Source organism: Castor canadensis, chromosome 7 (genome assembly GCF_047511655.1).
Source record: "Castor canadensis chromosome 7, mCasCan1.hap1v2, whole genome shotgun sequence".
Classification (NCBI taxonomy): Eukaryota; Metazoa; Chordata; class Mammalia; order Rodentia; family Castoridae; genus Castor; species Castor canadensis.
Window position 1 is genome coordinate 156,824,200 of NC_133392.1, and position 23,500 is coordinate 156,847,699.

Here is a 23,500-nt window from a genome sequence, read left to right on the forward strand (position 1 = left end):
GCCCAGTCTGCAGCACGTGAGGCCCAAGGCCACCAAGCACCCAGCCAGGCCTCCTCTTCGTGCAGTGGCCCTCAGATGTGCCTTACTCACGCCCAAGGGACCAAAGCCCAGTGCCATCCCTCTCTCCCTGGAACAGACCTGGGATGTGCACTAGGCATCACCCTGGATATGCTCCTAACTTTCCACAAGGCATTTACAGGTCTCTGTACCTCAGTTTACCAATGGGAATAGGAGAGGGGTGAACTGAGTCTGGAAAGTGCTGGGCACACAGGCCCTGCTGTACCCACAGTGGCCACTGGAGGGCAGCATGTCCCCCGCAAAGGCAGCGGGCACTGCTTCCCCCACCACCCGCAGCCTGTCCCCTGCTCCAGTTTTCTACACAGAAGGACTTTCAGAAAATCGCTGGCACTGGTGACAGGAACGCTCACTGAGGGCCATTCTTTCCTTTTTTTTTTTTTTTGTTTTTTTGTTTTTTTGGTCTTTGGACAGAAGTTTTATTAGAAAAGGAAAGCAAAGATTCCCATGTGGAAGGGGCCAGAAGAAAGCAGTCCAAGTCCCCTCACGGCCAGTTCTAAGGGACACTGTTTCTCAGAGGTTTCCCGAGCCTCACGAGCTTGCAGACCCGCTCCACCACAGGACGCCCACTCCTGTCCCCCACACTGGCCCAGTTTCACCCCTGAGGACACAGTTGGGCAGGTGACCTTATTCCCACTGACACCAGGCTGAGTTTGTGGCTGTTGATGTGCTGTGGCCTCTGAGAAAATGAAAGAAACCTTCATTTCTAACCTTTCAATAAAATGAAAACAGAACTGACTATAAAAAAAGTTGAAAAAGCCAAGCATGGTGGTTCACATCTGTAATCCCAGCTCTTCGGAGGCTGAGGAAGGAGGATCGTGAGTTCCAGGCAACCAAAGAATAGGTTGTTTTGCTGGTGGAGTGGCTAAAGTTAAAAAAAAAAAAAAAAAAAAAAAAAAGATATACAAGAATTGGTTGTTCTATCTGCAACAAACACCTGGGGACAAAAAAAGTTCTATTTTTAATGTTTTTTTTTTTTTAACTTTTTAGACAAAATTAAGCTTGCTCTGTCTGGAAATAGAGAATGGTTGGACATTGTCTTGGTGGCCCTCCTGGTTGCCCCTCTTCATGGTCTCCCTGGGGAAGAGTGGGCCACAGGCTCTTAATTTTGTTCTACCGTCCCCCAGGAGGCCCCCCCAGGAAGACAGAGTAGGCCCAAGATCCTGCTCTGCCAGGGGCTCCTGGAAGGTCCTGGACGGATAGAGGCCAAACCTCCATGCTGGAATGTCAGGCAGAATGGTGGACCTGGACAGCTGAGGGCCACCTCTCTAAAAACACTTCATTCTCTAGCTGAGGTCCCTCACTCACTTCCTGCTACCCACCTCCCCCAGCTTCTGCCTTCCATTGATAAAGAGGCTGCCCAGCACAGTTACCAGAGAGAGCCAGAGTCATCTCAGGCTCAGTGTCAATCTCTATGATGTTCAACCCTTCATTCAGTGCAAAGAGGTGCACGTGCAAAGGTCCTGAGGCTAGAACACATTTGGTACATCTCAACACCATGGCAGAGCTCAGTAAGCAAAAGGATGAGGAAAGTAGCCAGGGGTCAAATGACACAGACCACAGTTAGGGCTCTGGAGTTCATTCAGTTTAATGGGAGGCCACTGGAAGGTTTTCAATAGGAAAATGCCATGAATAGATTTGAATTTATTTTTCAGTACTGGGGTTTGAACTCGGGGCCTTACACTTGCTAGGCAGGCACTCTACCACTTGAGCCACATATTTTAAAGGAAATAATAATAATAAACAGTAATGAAGCCAGGCACTGGTGGCTCACACCTGTAATCCCAGCTACAGGAAGCTGAGATCAGGAAGATCGGGTTGGAGGCCAGCCTAGAACCCAGAGGTGTGGCTCAAGTGATAGAGTTTCTGCTTTGCAAGCATGAAGCCCTGAGTTCAAACCCCAGCCCCACCAAAAAGAAGAATAACAAACACCACAAGAAAGACTAATAGAGAAGGTAAATGTGGCCAAAGAGTATTATATGCATTATGGAGCTGTCAGGATGAAATCCCTTACTGTGTACAATTTAATATATGCCAATAAAAAAACTGGAAAAAAAAGAGTAATGGATACCCAAGAGCCCATTACCCATCTTAAGCATAAGTCACCACAGGCACAGTCAAAGGCCCTGCATCCATTTCCTTCTACCATTTGCCCTCTTTTCATTTATTTATTTATTCATTTATTTTGCTGTACTGGGACTTAAACTCAGGTCTACACCTCAAGCCACTCCACCAGCCCTTTTATGTGATAGGGTTTTTCAAGAGAGGTTCACTTGAATTATCCAACTGGGCTGTCTTCAAACCGTGCTCCTGATCTCTGCCTCCTGAGTAGCTAGGATTACAGGAGAGAGCCACCGGTGCCTGGCTACTACCCGCTCTCTTAACCCACAGCTGTCTGTGTGTACAAGCTGTTTCTCTTATGACCTTTACTATGGATTTTACCATTTTAAAATTCTACAGCTATGTATTGTTCAGTTTTTTAAATAAATATTATGGCACATATTTTTCTTTCCTTTTTTTTTTTTTTTTTGGCAGTACTGGAGTTTGAACTCAGGACCTTGTGTTTGCTAGGCAAGGATTTTACCACTACAGCGATGCCCCCAGCCCCAAATTTTTCTTGCTACCTACTTTTGTTGCTCTACATTGTGAATTTCTACCACAATGTGGAAATTTGGACGTGTCTAGTTCAAGTTCATTGTTTCTTTGTCACTACATAATTTTGGTCTGTAGAACTTCGTTCCTTTGCACACACTTGTCTGGCGCTTCTTACGCAGGTGTGCAGATTTCTCCAAGGGAAATACCTGGGCTGGAATTTCTGGGTCACACACTACGCCATGGTCAGCTCTCCAGGGATGGTTACCAAACTTTCAGAGTGGTTGTACCTGTTTCCACCCACACAGCCTGGGCGGCACTTCCCGCCTCCAAAGCACGGTGCCATCAGGCTTGGGTTTTGCCTATCCTGGGGTTTGCAAATGGTATATGTGTTTAACGGTCATCTCCTTATTTACCAGTGACATGGAGTCTTTTACTCAATTTTTTGATCATTCCTGTTTCTCCTTTTGTCCCTTCTGATGTTTTTCTCTTGGGTTGCTTGTCCTTCTTTATTTTGATCTTTAGGATGCCTTTATGTCGTCTGGATGCTAATTCACATTTTCACTGAGCCCTTTATGTATACACCATCCTCAGGAACTTAGAGTTCACTGTGAAAAAGGGGAAGATAGAAATCTTGTCTTCCTCAAGCTTACATCCTTACATCTTTGTCGTTTGGAGATTTTGTTTTTTTCTCCTTCTTTTTTTGGCGGCACTGGGGTTTGAACTTAGGGCCTCACACTTGGTAGGCAGGGGCTCTACCACCTGAGCCACTCTGCCAGCCCTCAAACTTCTGTCTTTGTGGTGAACCACTCACTCTGCTGGGCCCTGAGTTTCCTGGAGCTACCCCTGCAGCACATTTTTACGTTATAATATGGTGTGATAGAACAGCAATGATCTCATCCATCTGGCAATGTTAGGAACCAGCCATGACTGTCACCTGCGTCCACTATTTCACTGCGTTCCAGAAGGGCGCCTTTGGGCAGGCGCCAGAGGCTCACGCTTGTAACCTAGCTATTCAGGAGGCAGAGATCAGGAAGATGGAGGTTCTAAGGCAACCCAGTGGATAGTTTGAGAACTTATCTCGGAAAAACCCATCACAAAAAAGGGCTGGTGGAGTGGCTGAAGGTGTAGGCCCTGAGTTCAAACACCAGTACCAGAAAAAAAAAAGGGGAGTGGGTAAAGAGATAGTAATACAGATGGGTAATTTTTTTTTTCTGGCTGCACTGGAGTTTGAATTCACACCCTTGCTGCTTGCTAGGCAGGTGCTCTTTCCACTTGAGGCACTCTGCCAGCCCTAAATGGGGTGATTTTACATTGCATGAATATGTAAATATCACAATAATACCCCTTTGTACAATTAATTTATGCTAATAAAAAGTTAAAAAAAAAAAAAGCAAAAATGAGAGTCTTTTTCCTACTCTTGGTCCTGGAACTCCTTCCTTACCTCTCTCCCCTCACCTGTGTTCCTTGGAGCTAGGCAAAAAAAAAAAAAAAGACAAATTGAAAGTAATGCAGAGGACAAAAAAGAGAAAATCTTAAATGACGAATTTCCAAAATCACTTTATTACATCTAAATGCTAAAGAGAAATGGAGAGCTGTTTTATAATCTAGACAAATCAAAGTGAATGATTTTTTTTTTGCAGTGTGGGTGGGAGGATCAAGTCCCGGAAGCATCCCACCACTGAGCTGGGTGCCCAGCAACCTGGGAGTCGTTGGCATCAGTGTCCACCCATCGGTTTCCATGGCAACCCAGCCCTCCCCTCCCCTGGTCAGTAGTAGTCCCTCCTGCTCGGCCTGTGTTCCAGAGCCCTGACCAGACGGTCAAGTTTGTCGTCGATCTTGCTTAGTGCAAACTGGAACTGAGAGCCTAGAATTCATCAGAGAGAAAGAATCAGTGCAGAGGTCAAAGCCTGGAAGGTTCTTATAGGAGCGCCCTTTCTTTTTCTTTCTTCTCTTTATTTGGGGGTCACACCTCAAATAACGCCTTGCACACGTTCCACCACTGGGCTACACCCTCCACCTCACAGTCTCAGGGCTTCACACTTGCAAAGCAGGGACTCCTCTTCCTATGTCTTGAGCCACACCTCCAGTTCATTTTGTTCTGGTTATTTTGGAGACGGGGGTTTCCCTAAGTCTTTGCCCAGGCTGGCCCCTATCTTTGATCCTCCCGACCTCAGTCTCCCATGTAGCTAGGATTATAAGAGTGAGCCATGGGTGCCCTGCAAGGAAAGTATTTTTAAGCCCTTAGAATGCTCCCATCCCATTGGCTTCAAACATCTCCAGTGGATCCGAATTTAAGCTTAGACATTGCCGTAACTGACAGGGCATCATTTGATGTGGGTTCCACTTCTGGTCCTTGCTTCTTAGGTGAGGTTCGGTGACTTTACCTTACGGTATGTAAGTGTTTTCTTATAAATGAATTGCAAGAGGTCCATATTTGGCTACTGTCTTGTCTTTGTCATTGACCTTGGTTTCTCAGGTCATATTAACCCAGATGGGGTGGGTGGGTTCCACAGAACCACAAGCTGTGTGTCTGGATCGCCACTGCTATGTGGAAATGTGGGGTGAAGGGAGGTAGGACACACGATGCCCCGTTTGACTATTCTAGAATCAGCAAAGGGGCCCATAATTCAGATCCATGCCTGGGATCAGGGAAGAAGCCCTTCCACAATGTAGCGGGGGCTGAAGCAATCATCCTAAACAGCAAGGGTCAGGAGGGAGGACCACAGAGAACATTCCAGTCCAGGGTGGGTGTCTAGGACATCCAGCTCCTCATAAGGATGAACTGGAAGGATGCCCTGGTGGAAGGGAAATTTGAGATGTGGCAGATGGGACACTACAGCCTTTTGGTGCCTATCTTCAAGAATAGTGAAAATTTTCCCCAGGGAACCTGAAGAAGTGTGTAACAAGAAGACAGACCAGAGATCCTAAACTCTCTGGGCTTAGCCTTCCAGCCGGTGGCCCTGTGTAAGAGGACATCACCTTTCGGAGCAGGACGCGTCACTGTAACACTGTGCATGGTGTTATGGGGTTATTAAATAAGGGCCGCTGTCTTTTTTTTGTTGTTAGTAGTGTCTTGGAGGAGCAAGCTGATACAAGAGAAAACAGTGAGTGAACCAGGAAGGAAAGATGGGAAGAAAATTACAAACAGGTCTTCATTTGTGTGTGGGAGGAGGAAGGCCAGAAGTGTGGAGGTTTAAAAATGTGAAAGATACAGATAAAGGTGGGGTCATATTGAGTCGATAGGTTTGATTAGACGTTGATTCTATTGTATTAGAGGATATAAAATATCAAGAACAATCGATAGGAACAGATTACAGACAGTGAACTCAGAGGGTGTGAAGTTTCCCACACCTGTGCAGGGAAAGAGACAAAAGAAAGGTGGGAAGGTTACAGAATTCTTATGCCCCTGCCGCCACAGAGACAAGGTGAGCCATGATCACCGTTGGAGGCCGGCCTAGTGGCTGGAGGGACCCTGGAGGCTGGACAGTCATGCCTCCTTCTAGCACCCTGGGGCCTGATCCCCAAGCGGATGTGGTCGTCAACTGCACCTTGCAGAGGTACAGGAGGAGTGGGGGATGGGTTGGGATCCAGATGGCGATAAAAACACAGGAAGTGGCTGGGTTTAATTAGGTTCACCTGAGCCTACACTCACAGGAGACCTTGTGGATACTGTTGTCCCTTTGTGTCTCCTATTGTCTCTAGCCGAGGTCAGGTAGGTGAGAAGTCACGATTCTCCTCATTGTCACCTGTCCTCAGTGGTATTGCTGCCGGGCCTGGGAGATCCAAGGGCCACCATCTTCCCCAGCCCTGCACAGGTTGACCCATCTGAGCCTCCTGCCCCAAAATGACTCTGCTTCCCCCGCTGCTGTCAGAGGAGATGGTTCCCCGGGACAAGGGAGGTGAGGGGAGCCAAGGAATTGCAGAAGTAAACAGGAGGTGACGTCACTCACGCTGGTCAGGGAAGTAGGGAAAGTTGGCCTCCACCACTCTGTGGTGGAGGGGCTGAGTCTTGCGGTAACCGTTGTGGAGGGTCTCATTATGGTGGTTCTTCACGGAATTCTCGAGACTGTGAACCTGCAGGTGACATAGAGCAAAGCATGGAGGGAGACGGCACCGGTCATTTAAAAGAAGTTAGTTAGAGCCTGGATTTATAGAACTGAACTTGATGCTCTCAAGTTCAGAGCGGGTTCTGGGTGATGTTTGCCAGGAATTATTCTAGAACTCATCCACCCATGCATTCTTCAATTCTCATCTTTTTCTGTGAGTATTTGACTAGTACTAGAAAGGAGAAGCTGAGTGTGGTGGGTCATGCCTGTAATCCCAGCACTCAGGAGACTGAGGCAGGAAAACCTTGAGTTTAGAAAAAATGTATATAAGTAAACAAAGATATATCAAGGGGCTAGCTCAGTTTTTGTTTTTCTGAAAAATGTCTGTTTTGCCTGTACCCTTGAAAGGCATTTTTTTACTGCATCACCATTCTGGGTTAGCTATTTATTATTCACTCAGCATTTTGAAAGTTGGCCTGCTGGCCCTTGTTGTGTGTGTGTAGGAACTCAGGGCCTACACCTTGAGTACTCCACCAGCCCTTTTTTGTGTTGGGTTTTGCAAGATAGGGCCTTGTAAACTATTTTCCCAGCCTGGCTTCGAACCGCCATCTTCCTGATCTCTGCCTCCTGAGTAGCTAGGATTACAGGCATGAGCCACCATCATGGCTCAGCTGGTAATAGTTTTGAACTCAGGACTTTGTGCTCATTAGACAGGCACTCTACCACTTGAGCCACACTTCCAGTCATTTTTGCTTTCATCATTTTTTTAGAGAGAGTCTCACATTTTGCCTTCAGCCAGCCTCGGACCACCATCCTTCTACTAATGCCTCCCACGAATTTGGGATGACAGCTGCATGTCTACCTCCCCAGTCACTGGGTCATACTGTCTTTCTCCTTATGTGTTTTGTAATTTTTTTTAATTGAGCTAATTTCTAGTAACTGTACTTGTTGAAACCCTTTTCATTCTAGAGTTAAGTTATATTGTTCCAGAAATAATTTGCATTTGCTCACTCAGGTGCCTGAGGTCAGCAACATTTTTGTGTGTAGATATCCTGGAGGAGGGGTCTTTTGCCTCTTCTTGGAGAGTAAGGAAATGAAAAGTCTTGGGGAAAGAGCTATTGGTGGGCTGGGGATATAGTTCAGTGGTTATGTGTTTGCCTCTCATGCATGAGGCCCTGGCTTCAATCCCCAGTACCACAAAAATAGAAAGAACTATTGGTTCCGAGAAAGACACCGCTCAGAAGAAAGTACCAGCTTGGCCTTGCATTGTCAGTAATATTTGTCCATTCGTTCAATTCAGCAAACCTTTATTCTGAGCCTACGCTATGTGTTTTTTTTTTTTTAGTCACTTTAAGGAGCATTCATTCCTTAAGTAGCTGGAACAAGCAATGGCCAACACAGCAACTCCTCTCAAAGGACTAAATGTGACATGACACAGAGCTAAAGGAAGCAATCCTTGCATAAAAGCGTTTGTGATGCCAGAATGTGCGCTCTGTGAAGACCTGGCAGGTGCCACACTCGGTGAGCATTCGCCTTCACTGTGCAACTCTTCTGTGGGACAGACCAGGCCCTAGTCCTTTCTCTGTATCAACTCTACAGTCCCTGGATTCCCCGATGCCTCTGTCCCCTGTGTCTGCCCCAGATCAGTGAGGTCATCCTGTCACACAGGAGAGGTGCAGCAGCCTTGTGTGTGGCCAATGTGTAGAGCACTTTGCTAGCCAGGCAGCCAGAGGGAGGCTTTGGCCACGTGTTACCTGGGTCTTGGAGATCTTGACAGAATCAGCCAGCACAAACCAGTGGACGTTCTCCGTGCATGGAGGGGTGGTGAGGGACCCTTGGTAGCTGTAGTAATGATAGAGGTCCCCAGGTAGCATGTCCTGGATGACAAGGTCATTCAGAGTTGTGCTTTGTCCTGATGGAGAAGACAAGAGACAGGAACATGAAGGAGTCTGGGGCTCCAGGAGGACAGTGCAGGCCCAGACCACACCATGTCGAATCCCCCAAGCAACGCCCAGCCTACCACCCCCTGTTTGGTTAAGAGCAGAGACTTTGGGGGCAGACATGCTCAAATGCCTCCTCCCTGGCTTGGTGGCCTTGGGCGGGTGCGCACTCTGAGGCTGTGAAAAGGGGACCACTGGGCTGGGGGTGTAGCTCAATGGTAAGGTACATGCTTGGCAGACATGAGGCACCACAAAAAAGCAGGGTTTTGGGGGCTGATCAATAGGATTGTGCCAGAGTCAAGGAGAACAATGTTCATAAAGTGTGCTGACTGAGTCAGCGCCCCGGGACTCGCTCATATCTACAGCTGTCACCGTCATCACCATCGTTAGGCCATGCACACATTCTATAGCAAAAGAGAGAAGTGGATGACGCCCCTTGAGGCAATGGGAAAGGGCCGCAGACGAGGAACAGAACCACTTGTTAGGCACCATTTAGAAGTGAGTAGATGGTCTGGCAGAGGGGCTCAAGTGGTAGAGCGCCTACCTAACAAGCCCTGAGTTCAAGCCCTAGTACTGCCAGAAAAAAAAAAGTAAGTGGATGTAGGTTGAAAAAGCAGAATCAGAACCAAGCTGGGTCCAGGTGCTGGCACTGATCCTGACCCCCGCTGTGGAAACCACGCCGGGCCACTGGAGGGGGCAGGGAGGACACTCTACCACGTGCCAGACCCATCTCTGCATCTAGCAAGCCACGTGTTTCCTTCATGTCAGTGGAGGTGTGTCCCCACCTGGGCCCACATCGGAAATGACTGGGACGAGTAACCTCAGGCAGAGAGGGCTGGGCCCCAGTGTCAGGGCTCACGGGCCACCCTTGCTTGCCACCAGAGTCACATTCTCCTCCCTGTCCCTTCTCGCACAATTATTCCTCTCCCCTCCTACGGCCGCTGTCAGCAGCCCTTACCTGGGTACTTGATGTTGGCCAAGTGAGAAATGAAGTTGCTGTAATAAGTGTTCTCAGCATAGGCCTCGATCTGGAGGAGAGAGAGCGGTTAACACGGTGGGGAGGGGGGCCGGGTGGGGGGGAGACCTTGGCCCTATCGCCACTAAGCCCGTTGGGTTTTCTAGCTGACCAGGCAGAGCCCACAGCGCCAGAAGAGGGCCACCATGGCCCAGTTGTGTTGGGGTGCTTCTAGGGAAACAATCTGAAGCATCTGGCACATTCCAGGGACATAACTTCTCTGCGAAGTGACTGGTGACACTCTCGGAAGGCCCAGAAATCAGTTAACAGAGTCTCCAGTGCCTGAGTTTGGGGACGCATCCGCCATCATCAGCTTCTTTGTCTCAAGAACTTCCTTCTTCATGCTTTTGACAACCAGCCAGGTTCCAAGGCAAAACTGCTCCAGTCACCACACTGCTGGGTCACACTGTTTGTGCGGATGTTGACTCTAGAAAAAAGTTGCTGCCGGGAGCTGGTGGCTCACGCCTGTAATCCTAGCTACTCAGGAGGCAGAGATCAGGAGGATCAAGGTTCAAAGTCAGCCTGGGAAAATAGTTCACGAGACCCTTTCTCAAAAATAGCCATCACAAAAAAAGGGCTGATGGAATGGCTCAAAGTATAGGCCCCTGAGTTCAAGCCCCAGTACCAAAAAAAAAAAAGTTGGTTTTGGTGAAAAAGGTCTATTTTCAGTGGATCTTCTCAGTCAGGGGAGCTGACTTAGCTCCTCTCCCACTGCTCATAAATTCAGGCTGTGCTGGACTCCCATGTGGGATTTGTTCTCCAGATGGCTCACGTCTTCTTGGCTCCTCTGTTCCACACCTACTGTCTTCTTTTGTACTATGCAAATACTTTCAGTGTACTATTTAAACACGCTTAATTATTTTTTTAGTGGTCACTCTAGGGATTACGCTATACAACATAATAACAGTCTACGTCAAGTTAATACTAACTTAAATCAGTAAAATATAACCATCTCACTCTGTGTAGCTCTATTTCTTCCCCATCCTTTCTTCTATTATTGCCATATAAACAAACACACATATATTATAAACTCACCAATGCTAGGGTATATAATTGTTGTTTTAAACAATCTTATGGGTTCTTAAAGACAAATTAAAAAGACAAAACATATGCACTTATATGTACATATATATTGTGTGTGTGCTAGGATTTGAACTCAGGGCCTTCACCTTGAGCCACTCCACCAGCCCTTTTTTGCATTTAGGTATTTTCTAGATAGGGTCTCATGAACTATTTGCCCAGGCAGACTTCAAACCACGATTCTCCTGATCTCTGCCTCCTGAGTAGCTAGATTACAGGTGTGAGCCTGTGGAGCCTGGCCTGTATTATATATTTTATACATACATATATATATTTGTGGGGGGACTGGGGTTTAAGCTCAGAACTTCATGCTTGCAAAGCAGGTGCTCTACCACTTGAGCCACACCTCCAGTCCATTTTGCTCTAGCTATTTTGGAGATCGGATCTGGAAAATTATTTGCCCAGACTGGCCTCGAACCACAATCCTCCCAATCTCAACCTCCCAAGTAGTTAGGGTTACAGACGTGAGCTACTCGCACCCGGCTAAATATAATTTAAACATTATATAATTTTGCATGTTATGCATGTATTTTATATTTACCTACATGCTGTACTTAGCACTCCTGTCTCTTTCTTTATTTTTTTTTTCCTGTGACTTTGAGTTATTGTCTGGTGTCATTTCCTCTCATCCAGGGGAACTTCCTTTAATACTTCTTATAAGACATGTCTTCCTACTGCTCTGGGAATGTCCTTATTTACCTTCGTTTTTAAAGGGTGGCTTAGTCGGATATAGAATTCTTGGCTGACAGTCATGTCAGTGCCCTCCAATGACAGGAAGTCAGTAACTGTGCAGCTGCCCCTCCTATAATGAGCCCTACTTTCCTTGTAGCTTTCAGCACTTTGATTTCTACGTGTCTAGGTGTTTATCAGACTTGGAATTTGTTTAGCTTATTGGATTTGCTAAAATTAATGTTTTTCATCAGATTTCAGAAAATGTTGGCCACTGTTTCTTCAAACATTTTTTCCTGCCATTTTCTCTCCCTCTTCTCCTTCTGGGACTATTACATATATGTTGGTAGCTTGATTTTGTCCTCAAGAATCTGTAAGGCTCTGTTCATTTTTCTTTGATCTCTTCTCTGTTCTTCAGATTAAATCATTTTTTTCTTTTTCTTTCTTTTTTTTTTTTGTTTGTTTAGTTTTTTTTGTTTGGTTGGGTTTTTTGGTGGTACTAGGATTTGAACTCAGGGCCTACACTTTGAGCCATTCTGCCTTTTTTGTGATGGGTTTTTTGAGATAGGGTCTCATGAACTATTTGCCTGGGCTGGCTTCAAATCACAGTCCTCCTGATCTCTGCCTTCTGAGTAGCTAGGATTACAGGCGGGAGCCACCAGCACCTGAGTTGTTTTTGGTTTTTTGTTTTGTTTTGTTTTTTAAGACAGGGTCTCACTATGTAGCCTAGGCTGGCCTTGAACTCCCAATCCTTCTGCTTCAGTCTCCCAAGTGCTGGGGATTACATGTGTTCCACCATGCCTGGTATGGGTTGGATCATTTCTTTGCTCTGGGTTTCTGCTGCCTGAAATCTGCTTTGGGATCAACTAGTGATTTTTTTTTTCCATTTTGTTTATTGTATTTTTCAACTCTAGACTTTCCATCTGGTACATTTGTTTGTACTTTCTGCTTCTTGTTGACATTTTCTCTTTGCCATTGTCATCATCATATTTTCCTTTAATTCTGTGAACATTTCCTTTACTTCTTGGCACATACTTATGAGAGTTGTTTTAAAGTCCTGTCTGCTAATTATGGAGTTTGCTCAGATCCATTTCTATTGATTGGGGTTTTTCCTTCTAAATATGGATCATATTTTCCTATTTCTTTACAAGCCCAACTTTTTTTTTTTTTTAGCAATACTGGGGTTTGAACTCAGGGCCTCCTGTTTGCTAGCAGGTGCTCTACCACTTGAGCACATCCCCAGCTCTTTTTGGCTTTAGTTATTTTTCAGATAGGGTCTCATGCTTTTTGCCCAAGGCTGGCCTCAGACCTCCGTCCTCCTACTTATGCCTTCCATGTAGCTGGGATTACAGTCATGATGAAGCACTGTCTGCTCAGTTTTTAAATGTCATTTTTATGGTTTAGCTTGAATTCCTAGGAGCCACCTAGGAACACTAGAGATGTGCAGTCAGTCAACAATTGGGCAGAGGTGGGTGGAAACCCCTTGAGCCCCTAAACTTGCACCTCCTGCTGATGGATCTGGGTGTGGACAGAGAAGCACAGTCAGCATCCATCCAGCCCTCACATTGGCTTTGGCTCTCACTTTCCACTGACCCTCTGGAGATGCCATGTAGCCAGTCTGTGCCTCTCTCATATCCAGGATCTCCCCCAGTAAATGTCTGCTTGACCATCAGCCACTGCAGAGGGGTCAGCAGCCTCAGACTGCCATAGCAGTAAGTTCTCTGTTTTCTGCCGGGCACTGGCTTTCAACTCTTCCCCCAGACAGAGTCGGCCTGCTGCCCACTCAATGAAGCTACTGGTTTTCCTGACCAGCCTGGCCCTAGTAAAATTACCTGGCTGACCACGCTGGGGGGTAGGGGCGGGAACAGCCCCAGGTGGGAGGCCACAGGCACTCATTGCCTTTACTTAAAATTCTAACCACTTTTCATGAAGAAATGCCTTCATTTGGTGTTTGTGTCTGACCCGTTTCCAGAGCACTGAAAAGACTGGGATTTTTGTTTGTTTGTTTTTTTGTGGAACTGTAGAAATTGTTGTTTTTTGTTGTCGCTATTTTGCTTTGTTTTAATGCTTTCGGTGGGCAGTACTGGGGTTTGAACTCAGGGCCTCATCTTGCTAGGCAGGTGCTATACCACTTGAGCCATTCTGCCAGCCCTATTTTGTGTTGGGTATTTTCCAGATGGGGTCTCATGAACCGTTTGCCCAGGTTGGCTTTGAACCGTGATCCTCCTGATCTCTGACTCCTGAGTAGCTAGGATCACAGGCATGAGAAACCAATGCCTAGCTTAATACTTATTTTTTGAGAATTCAGACCCTGACTGCTTCTAGTCATCCAGCCCTGAGTCCTGTGCCTGGATTTTATGAGAAATTCAGAGGTCTTGCCTTTGTCTGCTTGGGTGAAGGCTTCCCAGCCCTGTAGACAGCTGTGTTCAGTCAACCCTTCTGTGAGTCCAAATCTTTTTAAGTGATCTTGTTCGAGTTATGCAAGGACCCCGAGGCTGACAGCACAGGAGTGAGCAGGCACGGACATAGTCGGTCTTCCGTGGAATCAGCCTTTCCGAGAACTGAGTTCAGGAAAGGATGTGAAGACCCCCCCATCTCCACCTCACACCCGGTTTCAAACGAACGCCATCCTGTAACTCCAGTGTTGACATGCACGCATAGTTTCTGCCTACCTCGACCAAGGCTGCCAGCACAGCCAAACCATCAGGGGCATCTTTCGCTACGTTGTAACTCTCGTACTTGGCATTGTAGTGAACAAGGTGAATCTGTGGGAGAAAGATAGGGGAGGTCAAGGGCAATTCAAGCTGACTTCAAATGCTTAAGGTTTCTAAGGAAGCAAGGAAGAAAAGGAAGAAAGTTGCTCCAGTGGAAGCCTCAGATTGTCCCACGAACAACTCTGGTCTCTGTGTCCTTCCATCTGGCCTACAAGCCCCATCTATCAAGATCAGAATATCTCTCCCTCTCCCCCTTCTTCTCCCACTCCCTCTCCCTTTTCCTTCCCCGCCACCCTTCTCCCACAGGTTTGGCGGTACTGGGGTTTGAACTCGGGGCCTTGCACTCGCTAGGCAAGAGCTACACCTCCAGCCCAAGACTAGAAACTTCCCTAAGAATGGAGAGCACAGGCAGGATTCTGGGGAGATGGCAATTCCTAGGCATTTCCCTGACCCACTTCTGTCCAGGCAGACAAGCTGGCAGAGGCTGGAGGGCTCATAAGAGGACACTGGGTCCTCCTGAGGTCTCGGGGCACTCGGGAGGACGGAAACGACGAGTCTCCTGGTCCTAGGAAGCTGCTAAATAAACTTGCACTCATCCTGAGAACCCCAGGCACGGAGGACGCGTCAAGTCAGCTGAGACCCAGGCCTCTGGCCACACCCAGCCGTGCTTTGAGTTCTCTGTGGGCGGGGGCCACACCTATATTCCCTGCATAAAGCAATGGCCAATCATTGTTGAATGAATGAAAAATAAACTCAACTGTTACCACTGCACAGTCTTTGGCTATTTTAATAAGAAAAGTGATTATGGAGCTTGAAGAGAGAGGCCACTGCTGGGGTCTTCACAAACCTCTGTCACACGTCTGATTCCATCGATGGTATGCTCAGAGCCACTGACCTCGGAGGATGCACCACCCCAGTGGTAATGCATCTGCACAGCTACGTACACGGTGCCATCAGGAGCCGTCATACGCATGGTGGAGGGCAGGCTGATCTGCACTGGAAGAGGTAAGAGGTAAGCAGGGCAGATGAGCATGGATGATTCAGACCCTGAGCTAGGTAGCTCTCCTGACCACCTCCCTCCTGCCCACAATCCAGGGCAACCCAGAAATATTAATGGCTTAGGATGCCATGAACAGGGTCCCCAAAGGGAAGGGAATACTGGCACACAGGATGCAGGTTGAAGTCAAGATGGGGGCCAGGACACCTTCCCACCAAGAGCCAGCTGGTCAGGGGAAGGTCCAGATCACTGGCCCTAGAGAAGGGGAGGGCCCTGAAAAAATATAGCTAAAAGCACTAGGTGTGATGGTGCATGCCTATAATCTCAGCACTCAGGAGGTTGAAGCAGGAAGCTCTGGAGTTTGAGGCCAGCCTGAGCTACTGCTCAAAAGTAAGACTGTCTCAAAAAAAATTATACATATATATATATGTTTTATATGTACATACATACATACACACACACATACACACATGTACACAGTGGGTATAGAAACCAGAATTCCATTCTCCACCTCTGGCCAATTTTGGAATTTTCTCAAGGTGTGGGAATAGAAAGTGGTGCCTCTTGGGACTATTTTAGTTAATTTTATTTTATCTTTTATTTTTGTCTTTTCTTTTTTTGGCGCTGGGATCGAACCCAGGGCCTCGCGTGTGCAAGGCAAGCGCTCTACCACTGAGCTACGTCCCAGCCCTATTTTGGCTAATTTTACTTCCCAGAGTGATACTGTTCAGAAGGCCAAGTTGAGGTCCCTATCGTCTCTATGACAGGTAAACCCCCCCATGCAGCCTTCTAGAGTTAGCCCGACTCACTGCCAGCTGTACTCTGATGTCAGGAAGCATCCTTGTTGGCCCTGGCACTTCCATTTGATGGACAAGGACACTAGTCACAATGTCATCAGACAGGAGCAAACCCAAGACCTGAGCATCCAGCCACACGTCACCACATGTGACCCAACTTCTCTTTAGAGGACAAGAAACCAAATTCTACAGTAAGCCAGACTGTGATTAAAACGGACTGACTAACATGTTAGGATTTTTTTTTTCTTTTGGCAGTGCTGGGGTTTGAACTCATTGCCTTGCACTTGCTAGGCAGGCCTCTACCAATTCATCCACTCTGCCAGCCCTGTTTTTGTGCTGGGTTTTTTCGAGATTGGTTCTCACAAAGTATTTGCCCAGGGCTGACTTGAACCTCGATCCGCCTGATCTCTGCCTTCTGAGTATCTAGGATTACAGCCATGAGCCACTAGCACCCAGCTTACGTGTAAAAAAGAAGCTGGACAACTGATGTTACTGACTTCAAGACTTAGTATAAAACTGTAAGTCAGTGTGATATTGGCAGAAGAACAGACAAGCTCAGAAGTGGACCCACATAAACACAGCCAACTGATTTTCTTTATTTTTGAGATGGGGGTCTTGCTGTGTTGTCCAGGCTGGCCTTGAACTCCTGGGCTCCAGCCACTCTTTGGCCTCAGCCTCTCAAGTAGTTGGGACAATAGGTCTGGTACATTGTGCTCAGCTGATCTTTAACAGAGGAGCAAAGGCAACATAACACAGCAATGATAGTCTTTTCAACAAATTGTGCTGGCACAACTGGACATCCACATACAAAAAAATTAAAAAGAATCTAGACACAGACCTTTCACCCTTTCCAAAAAATCGACTCGAAATAGACCATCGGCCTGAATGTAAAAGGCAAAACTATCAAACTCTTAGGAGAAAATTTAGATGACCTCAGGTATGGTGATAAGTTCTTGTTTGCTGTTTTTCAGTGTTAAAGCTTGAACCCAGGGCCTCACATAAGCCAGGTAAGTTCTCTACCACTGAGCTGCACTCCCAGAAGCCAAATACACCACCAAAGGCACAATCTATGAACAGAACTACTGATGAACTGGATTTCAATATATTACAAACTTCTGCTCTGTAAAAGGCCCTGGCCGGGCTGGTGGACTGGCTCAAACAGTAAGAGTACCTGCTTAGCAAGCATGAGGCCTTAAGTTCAAGCCCCAGTGCTGCCAAAAAAAAAAAAAAAAAAAGAGGCTTTGGCCAGAAAATAAGGCAACCCACAGACTAGGAGAAAATATTAACCAGCGGTGTAGCTGATAAAGGACTATCATCCACAGCCTAACTGAGGGGCTCAAGTGGCAGAGTGCCTGCCTAGCAAGCTTGAGCCCCTAAGTTCAAACCCCTGTAGCACAAAAAAAAAAAAAAAAAAAAAACAGAATTCTTAAAACTCAACAAAATGAGCAAGCTAATTTAAAAATGGACAGACCTGAACAGACATCTCATCAAAAAAAGCCCCAGATTGGGCATGCCTATAATCCCAGCACTCAGATGCCAAGATGGGAGAATTGCTTCCACATAGGAGTTAGAGGCCAGACTGGGCTGCACAAGGAGACTCTCTCTCTTAAAAAAAAATTGAGATTGCAAATGTCCTCCATGGTAGAGCTCAGCATGCACAGACCCTGGGCTCCATCTCCAATGCCACAAAACAAAATGAGGCTCTCATTAATTGTCTGCAGTCTTCCATGATACCCTGCTACCCACACCTCAGGCCTTTTCAGATATGGCTTTATTCTCTCATCTACGACTTTCACCAGTCCCATAATGGGCCCTTGTTTCTATTGTCTCAATTGTGCAATTCACACCTGTGTTTAGGCAGTAAACTGACCCACCCCAGATCCACACCGGAGTGAGAGAGCAAAGTACCGAGGAGGACATGCCTAAAAACGAGACACCTGGGTCTAGGTCACTTGGCCATTAGACAATGTGAGCTTGAATGGCTCCTTGGACCTCCTGGGGTTATCATGAGGCTCAGAGGAGACAAACCTACTGGAAATCAGGAGGGTGCTCCATGCGGATTTTACAGAGCAACTGGATTTTACAGTTGCTCCTGACTTGGGGGTCCCCAAGACCCAGCTTTCCCATCTGACCTTCACCCCCTTTCTAGAAGGGAACAAAAAACAAGAGCTCTCTTTTTACAACTCGAAGAGTCCTGTCAGGTGCTTTGAGCTCATCAGACTCCATATAGAAGACATGGAAAACCAGGCCACGGCCTAACAGAAACACAGGTGGGGAGCATGGCGCCAGCAGCACTGCGGGTACTGCCTGTCCTGTCAGCTAATTAGGTCATCGCAAGCTCAGGTGCCAGAATAATGTGGAATGAAGGGGCTGGCAGAGGGCCGAAGCCAAGGCCACCAGGTTGCCAGCCTTGGCACTCATCACCCCTCATGTCCAAGGCCACCAGATGTGCAATGTGCTCCAGATCCCTGTGCACGAATGTCCCCTGCCTTGCCCTGCAGCCTGCCAGGGGCCCTTACCTGTGTGGCCGTTGTTGACCATGAGGAACTCGCCGGCATGTTCATCCCCGTAGCCTGTCAGGTTCAGCACCTTCAAGGAGGGGTTGAAACGCACCTTCCTCCTCTGCACGTCAATGGGCGACTGTCTCTGTCCCCCACAGTCAGGGTATTCCCGAGGCCAGTGCTCTTCATCCAGCTCTCCATCTGCAACAGGAGAGAGTGGGGCACAATTCAAGGGCTGCCCAGCCAAGCCCCCTCTACAGCACCATACCAGACCACAGGCCAGGGCCTGAGGGAGACCCACAGAGCTGCCTTCTAGAAGTGGAAGCAGGGCCTCGGGTAGGAGGGTCAAGGGGATCTAAGTCAACCCTGTGGTTTGGGAGTTGGGGGAGATCTTTCTTTTCTTTTTTTTTACTTTTTGCAGTACTGGGGTTTGAACTCAGGGCCTACACCTTGAGCCACTGTACCAGCCCTATTTTTCTGTGATGGGTTTTTTTGAGATAGGGTTTCACATACTATTTGCCTGGACTGGCTTTGAACCTCAATCCTCCTGATCTGTGCCTCCTGAGTAGCTAAGATACAGGCGTGAGCCACCGGCACCTGGCTCGAGGAGTCTTTTTGTTAACTTCTAGCTCTCCTTTTGAAAAAAATGGAAGTTTTTTTCTACAAAGCTAGTCTCTCTCTCCTTTGCATCACTGACGGTGGATAAATGCACAGGAGGGAACCTTGGCCTGGTGTGCTGAGCTGACTTCAAGGGACTTCTCTTCATTTCATCTGAGGATGTAGTTTTCCCCTCAGGCCTCCAACTGGACCCCTCTCCTTCCCAAGCTACAGGAACCCCCAAACCCACCCATTTTCCAGCTCCAGTCCCTTTTGCAGGCTCCTGGGATGGTAGAGACCATCTGGGTGACTCTACCTATGGAGTCAGGACAACTAAGGAAGAATCAGGCTCAAGGAGGACCTGGAGCCGGGTACCAGTGGCTCATGCCTGTAATCTTAGCCACTCAGGAGGCAGAGATCAGGAGGATTGTGGCTCAAAGCCAGCCCAGCAAACAGTTCATGAGACCCTATCTCAAAAATACCCATCACAAAAAAGGGCTGGCAGAGTGTCTCAAGGTGTAGGTCCTGAAGTCAAAGCCCAGTACAGCAAAAAAAAAAAAAAAAAAAAAAAGGAGGTCCTGGAAGTGGTTAGTTTTTAAATAATTAAAAATCTGGACACAAGGCACAAGCTGTAGTCCCACCCACTCAGGAGGCTGAAGCAGGAGGATCCTTGAGCCCACATGTCTGATGAGATCAGGCTGGGCAACAGAGACAGACCCTGTTTCTAGATGATAGATAGATAGATGATACATAGATAGACAGATAAGATAGATAGGTAGATGATAGATAGATGATACATAGATAGATAAGATAGATAGGTAGATGATAGACAGATGATAGATAGATAGATGGAGAGATATATAAGATAGATAGATAGATAGATAGATAGATAGATAGATAGATAGATGATAGAGAAAGAGAGAGATTAAGTCAAGCCAAAAAATATCAGAGCAAGACAGTTTATCTGGCCCAATAATCACAGGGACCTGAGGAATGAAGGTCATGGTTATTATGGATGACTCAGCCCATGCAGCTGAGGGGCTTTGCTCACCCACTTGCAATTGTGGGTCTGACCTCTGTCACCCCCTTCGTGGGGTAACTATGTGGTAAAGGCATCACTTCCAGGCATGGTGTTTGTGATGGGACTTCTCACAGATTCTCAGTTTGCAATCAACAGAAAAGTTGATTGTTATTTTTCTTTATGTTCACTACTTAATAACCAGATCCAATTTTTAAACCATTCTGTTTGCCAAACTCTAGAGGCACCCAACACAGCCCCTTATTGGATCCAAATGCTTTGGCCATGGTCCTTTCAACACTGGTACAGCTTCCAAGTCTTCCTAGAGGACACTCCTAAAAGCCATCTGCACGATCTCAGGAGCCCAGGGGGGTTTGCAGGAGGCCTCTGTCCCAGAGTCTGGGCTGGCCCAAGAGGACACGACTTTAGCAGACAGGAACTTCATCTCACACCTCTGTCTTCCTTCACCTCTGAGCCAACCCCAGAAAACTGGCCAGATAGAGCAGAGAGTCCCAACACTGTTCAAGGTCACTCTGTAGGTTCCCCCTCTCCAGAGCAGGCTGGCAGACCAGGGCTGCCCTCTGAAGCTGGACTTCCTGCACCCCCCTGGAATGTCCCTGATTCTTCAACCTTGACTTAGGCTTTACTATGTTCCCCTGTGGTCTGAGGCAGGCAGAGTGTACACAGCAGGCTCAGTTGTGTCCTGCACCAGCGCTATTCCGTGGGGGATGAAGGCAGAAGGTTCCCTCTGTGCCACATAAAGGGGTGTTTAGTGTCCACAAACTCCACAGACACAAGCTGTCTGGCTCACATATGGGCCAGAACCCATGCCAAATGGCAAGGTCTGCAATTTCACCTTTTAGGAATCTGGTTTGGCAGCCTGGGGGCCATCAGGAGGTAAACAGGTTCAAAAGTCAAGCGTTCTGATGAACTGAGCACCAGGATATTCTCAGTACCCAGAGAGCCCTCAGTGAGCCATGGGGAGTCTAAGAGCTTTGCCTTCCACTTCTGCAGAGCTAAAAAGCAAAAGGCTTCCCGATCACAAGCAGGTGGGCTCTGGAACCCTCCAACACCAGCACAGAGGGTTTTAAAGCACAGAGCCACAGGTGAGGCCAGGTCGGGCAAGAGGAAGTTATCTCCTGTTCCCTCATCGAGGCTTAAGTTCCATTCATTCTGAATTTATTCAGAGATGTTGAAAGGAACCTGTACCCAGTGTGGGTGGCCCACCTTGTCACCCAGTGGCAAAATGCCAGCAGTGTCTGCCGTCCGTCCTCAGGAAGTGATGGATGCTCCCTTCTCTGGTGGTAGGGACCTTGGCAAACCTGCAGGGGCTGGCAGCTTACCTGAGTAGGTCCACTCATGCTGAGCCTGGACTCCCAGGAACAGCAGGGACACCAGGGTCACCAGAGCCCTCATGGTGCTGTGCATCTGGAAGCAGGACGGGTTCTGGGGAAGCTCTTCTTTTAAAAGCTCAGAAACTGTAAATAACAATTTACCACGTCCAGCTGGCTGATCCGCCCTCTTTGCTGCACCCACTAAACACTAACGCCCTCCCCACAATGGCCCTTCTGACTTGGTACCTTGCACACGTGCCTGGCCTCTCCCGAGGCATTACCATAGCCAATTAGCCCACGTCTGCTTGTTCAATGTCTTAGGAAACTCAAGGGAAGGGCTGCACAGTGCAACCATTGTAGACCATGCGTGATGAGCCACCACTGGGGATGGAAAGGGCCCAGGGCCTAGAGCCTTGGGGCTTCCTGAAAATGGCATTTCCTCTGCCCTTTCTCCTGGTCACTGAGAGGAATCAATGGGGCTTGAAAGCCCTGCAGCCAGTTGGCATTTCCTGCCTATCTCCAAGTGGACACAAGCCACCATGACAGGCAGGGCTACACTCAGCCCAGAACCTGGGAAAAAGGCCTGGAAAGCCATCCTTGGGAGAGAAATGGAGGCTCCAAGCTGGAGGCAGTGATGTCTGGGTCTTAAATCAACCGCGGACCCTGGAGCCAGGGTCACGAGCCTCATCCCCACACCTGCCCTGGGGCCATCGGAGGTGGTGTGGGCAAGTGTGTTTCTCCAGAGAGTTGTTCTGACAACTGCAGTGCACTCGGACACACCCAAGCCAATCACCCAAATCAGTGGATTTCCTAATCCTGTGCATCCATTTGGCTGGTGAAGGGGTAACTTTGGCATTTCTACCTGCTGACAGGCCAGCGTTTCTCATGCCCTTCAGAGAGGGCAAGGGCAAAGAAAGGGCAGGCCAGGTTCCTGCAGAGTGCTCGGTGCCACGCTGGCCAGCTGCAAAGAACGGATCTGTACTGGCAAACAGAGCAAATCCCCTCCCTGGCCTTGTTAATCTCATTGCTCACTTGTCCCCGAGTCTGAGGGACGCTGGAGTGGCAACATGACAGCCTGTGTTCCCATCAAGGTGTGAGAGGTGGATGTGGGGGCGCCCACTGCCACTTAATTAGGGAGCACCAGCCGCAGCAAAGGTCAGATCCGGCTGAAAACTTAGATCCGTAAAACTCAAGAGCTGAAAGAATCATGAAGTAAGGTCAAGAGCAAAGATTCCGGAGCAGACACAGGGCTCAGATCCCAGCTCTGCCACTTCCTAACTATGTGACCTCAGACAAGTTACTCCACTGCTCTGTGACTCAGTTACCCCATCTTCAAGAGGAGTTAAGGGTTATACCACCCTCCTGAGGATTTAGCAATAAATTTGTGCATAGTTCAGAGCAGGAACTATGGCAAAATGGCATTATTATCTATTCAGACTCCTTGTTTTATGGACAAGGAAGTGACTTGCCATTGTCACCCCTCTAGTTAGTGAGGGGATGATAGGTTTGATCTCCAGCTCAGGGAACCTGTCCATGTTTACAGAAATTCGCGACCCACTCTTCAGTCTTTTGCTAAGTCATTCTTGCCTTGTCTGCTGAGCCCCTTCACCCTGTGGAAAGGGAACCTTCAAGACACCCTCAAGCCCTCACCTGAAGAGCATAGGGGCCCTAGCCCTCAAGTTAGCCAGAATATACAAACTGAGCCATTTGTGTTTGTTCTTGGGAATCTCTTTCAGAAGACAGAGTCAGGTGGACTTTTTTTAACATGGGTCAGATGGACGCATGCTAAAGTGCCAGGAGCCAGGGAGGCTCAGGCGAGCTGTGCAAAGGGAGACTGGATAGAAGTAGCTGGAAAGGAGCTGGGCCCCAGGGGAGAAGAAGGCTGCATGGAAATGGGGGCAGGCAGGAGTCCTGGGGAGGCAGAGAGGACAAAACAGTGGCTGAGTCAGGAGAGCTCCAGGAGGGGGAGAGCTGGGCATGGAGTGCCCACCACACCCAATGATTCCCGGCCCCTCTCCATGGGTTCTGCTGCCCTGAGGTTAGCATTTTGGGTCCCCCAGGAGAGCCCTGATGCCTTTATTGCCTCACACGTATCCTTGCAGACTGTACCTGGTTATATTTG

General features: G+C 47.9%; 1 protein-coding gene across 1 annotated transcript; it reads right to left on the bottom strand.

The window, feature by feature from the left end:
* Positions 1-4,207: 4,207 nt before the first annotated feature.
* On the bottom strand, positions 4,208-21,558 carry Ca6 (carbonic anhydrase 6). Its single transcript, XM_020157512.2, has 8 exons — positions 21,388-21,558; positions 18,448-18,630; positions 14,982-15,130; positions 14,093-14,185; positions 9,615-9,684; positions 8,471-8,628; positions 6,621-6,744; positions 4,208-4,534 (listed from the first exon to the last, which is right to left on the bottom strand). The coding sequence occupies exons 1-8, from the start codon at positions 21,470-21,472 to the stop codon at positions 4,437-4,439; spliced, it is 960 nt and encodes a 319-aa protein (XP_020013101.2). The 5' UTR covers positions 21,473-21,558; the 3' UTR covers positions 4,208-4,436.
* Positions 21,559-23,500: the final 1,942 nt, after the last annotated feature.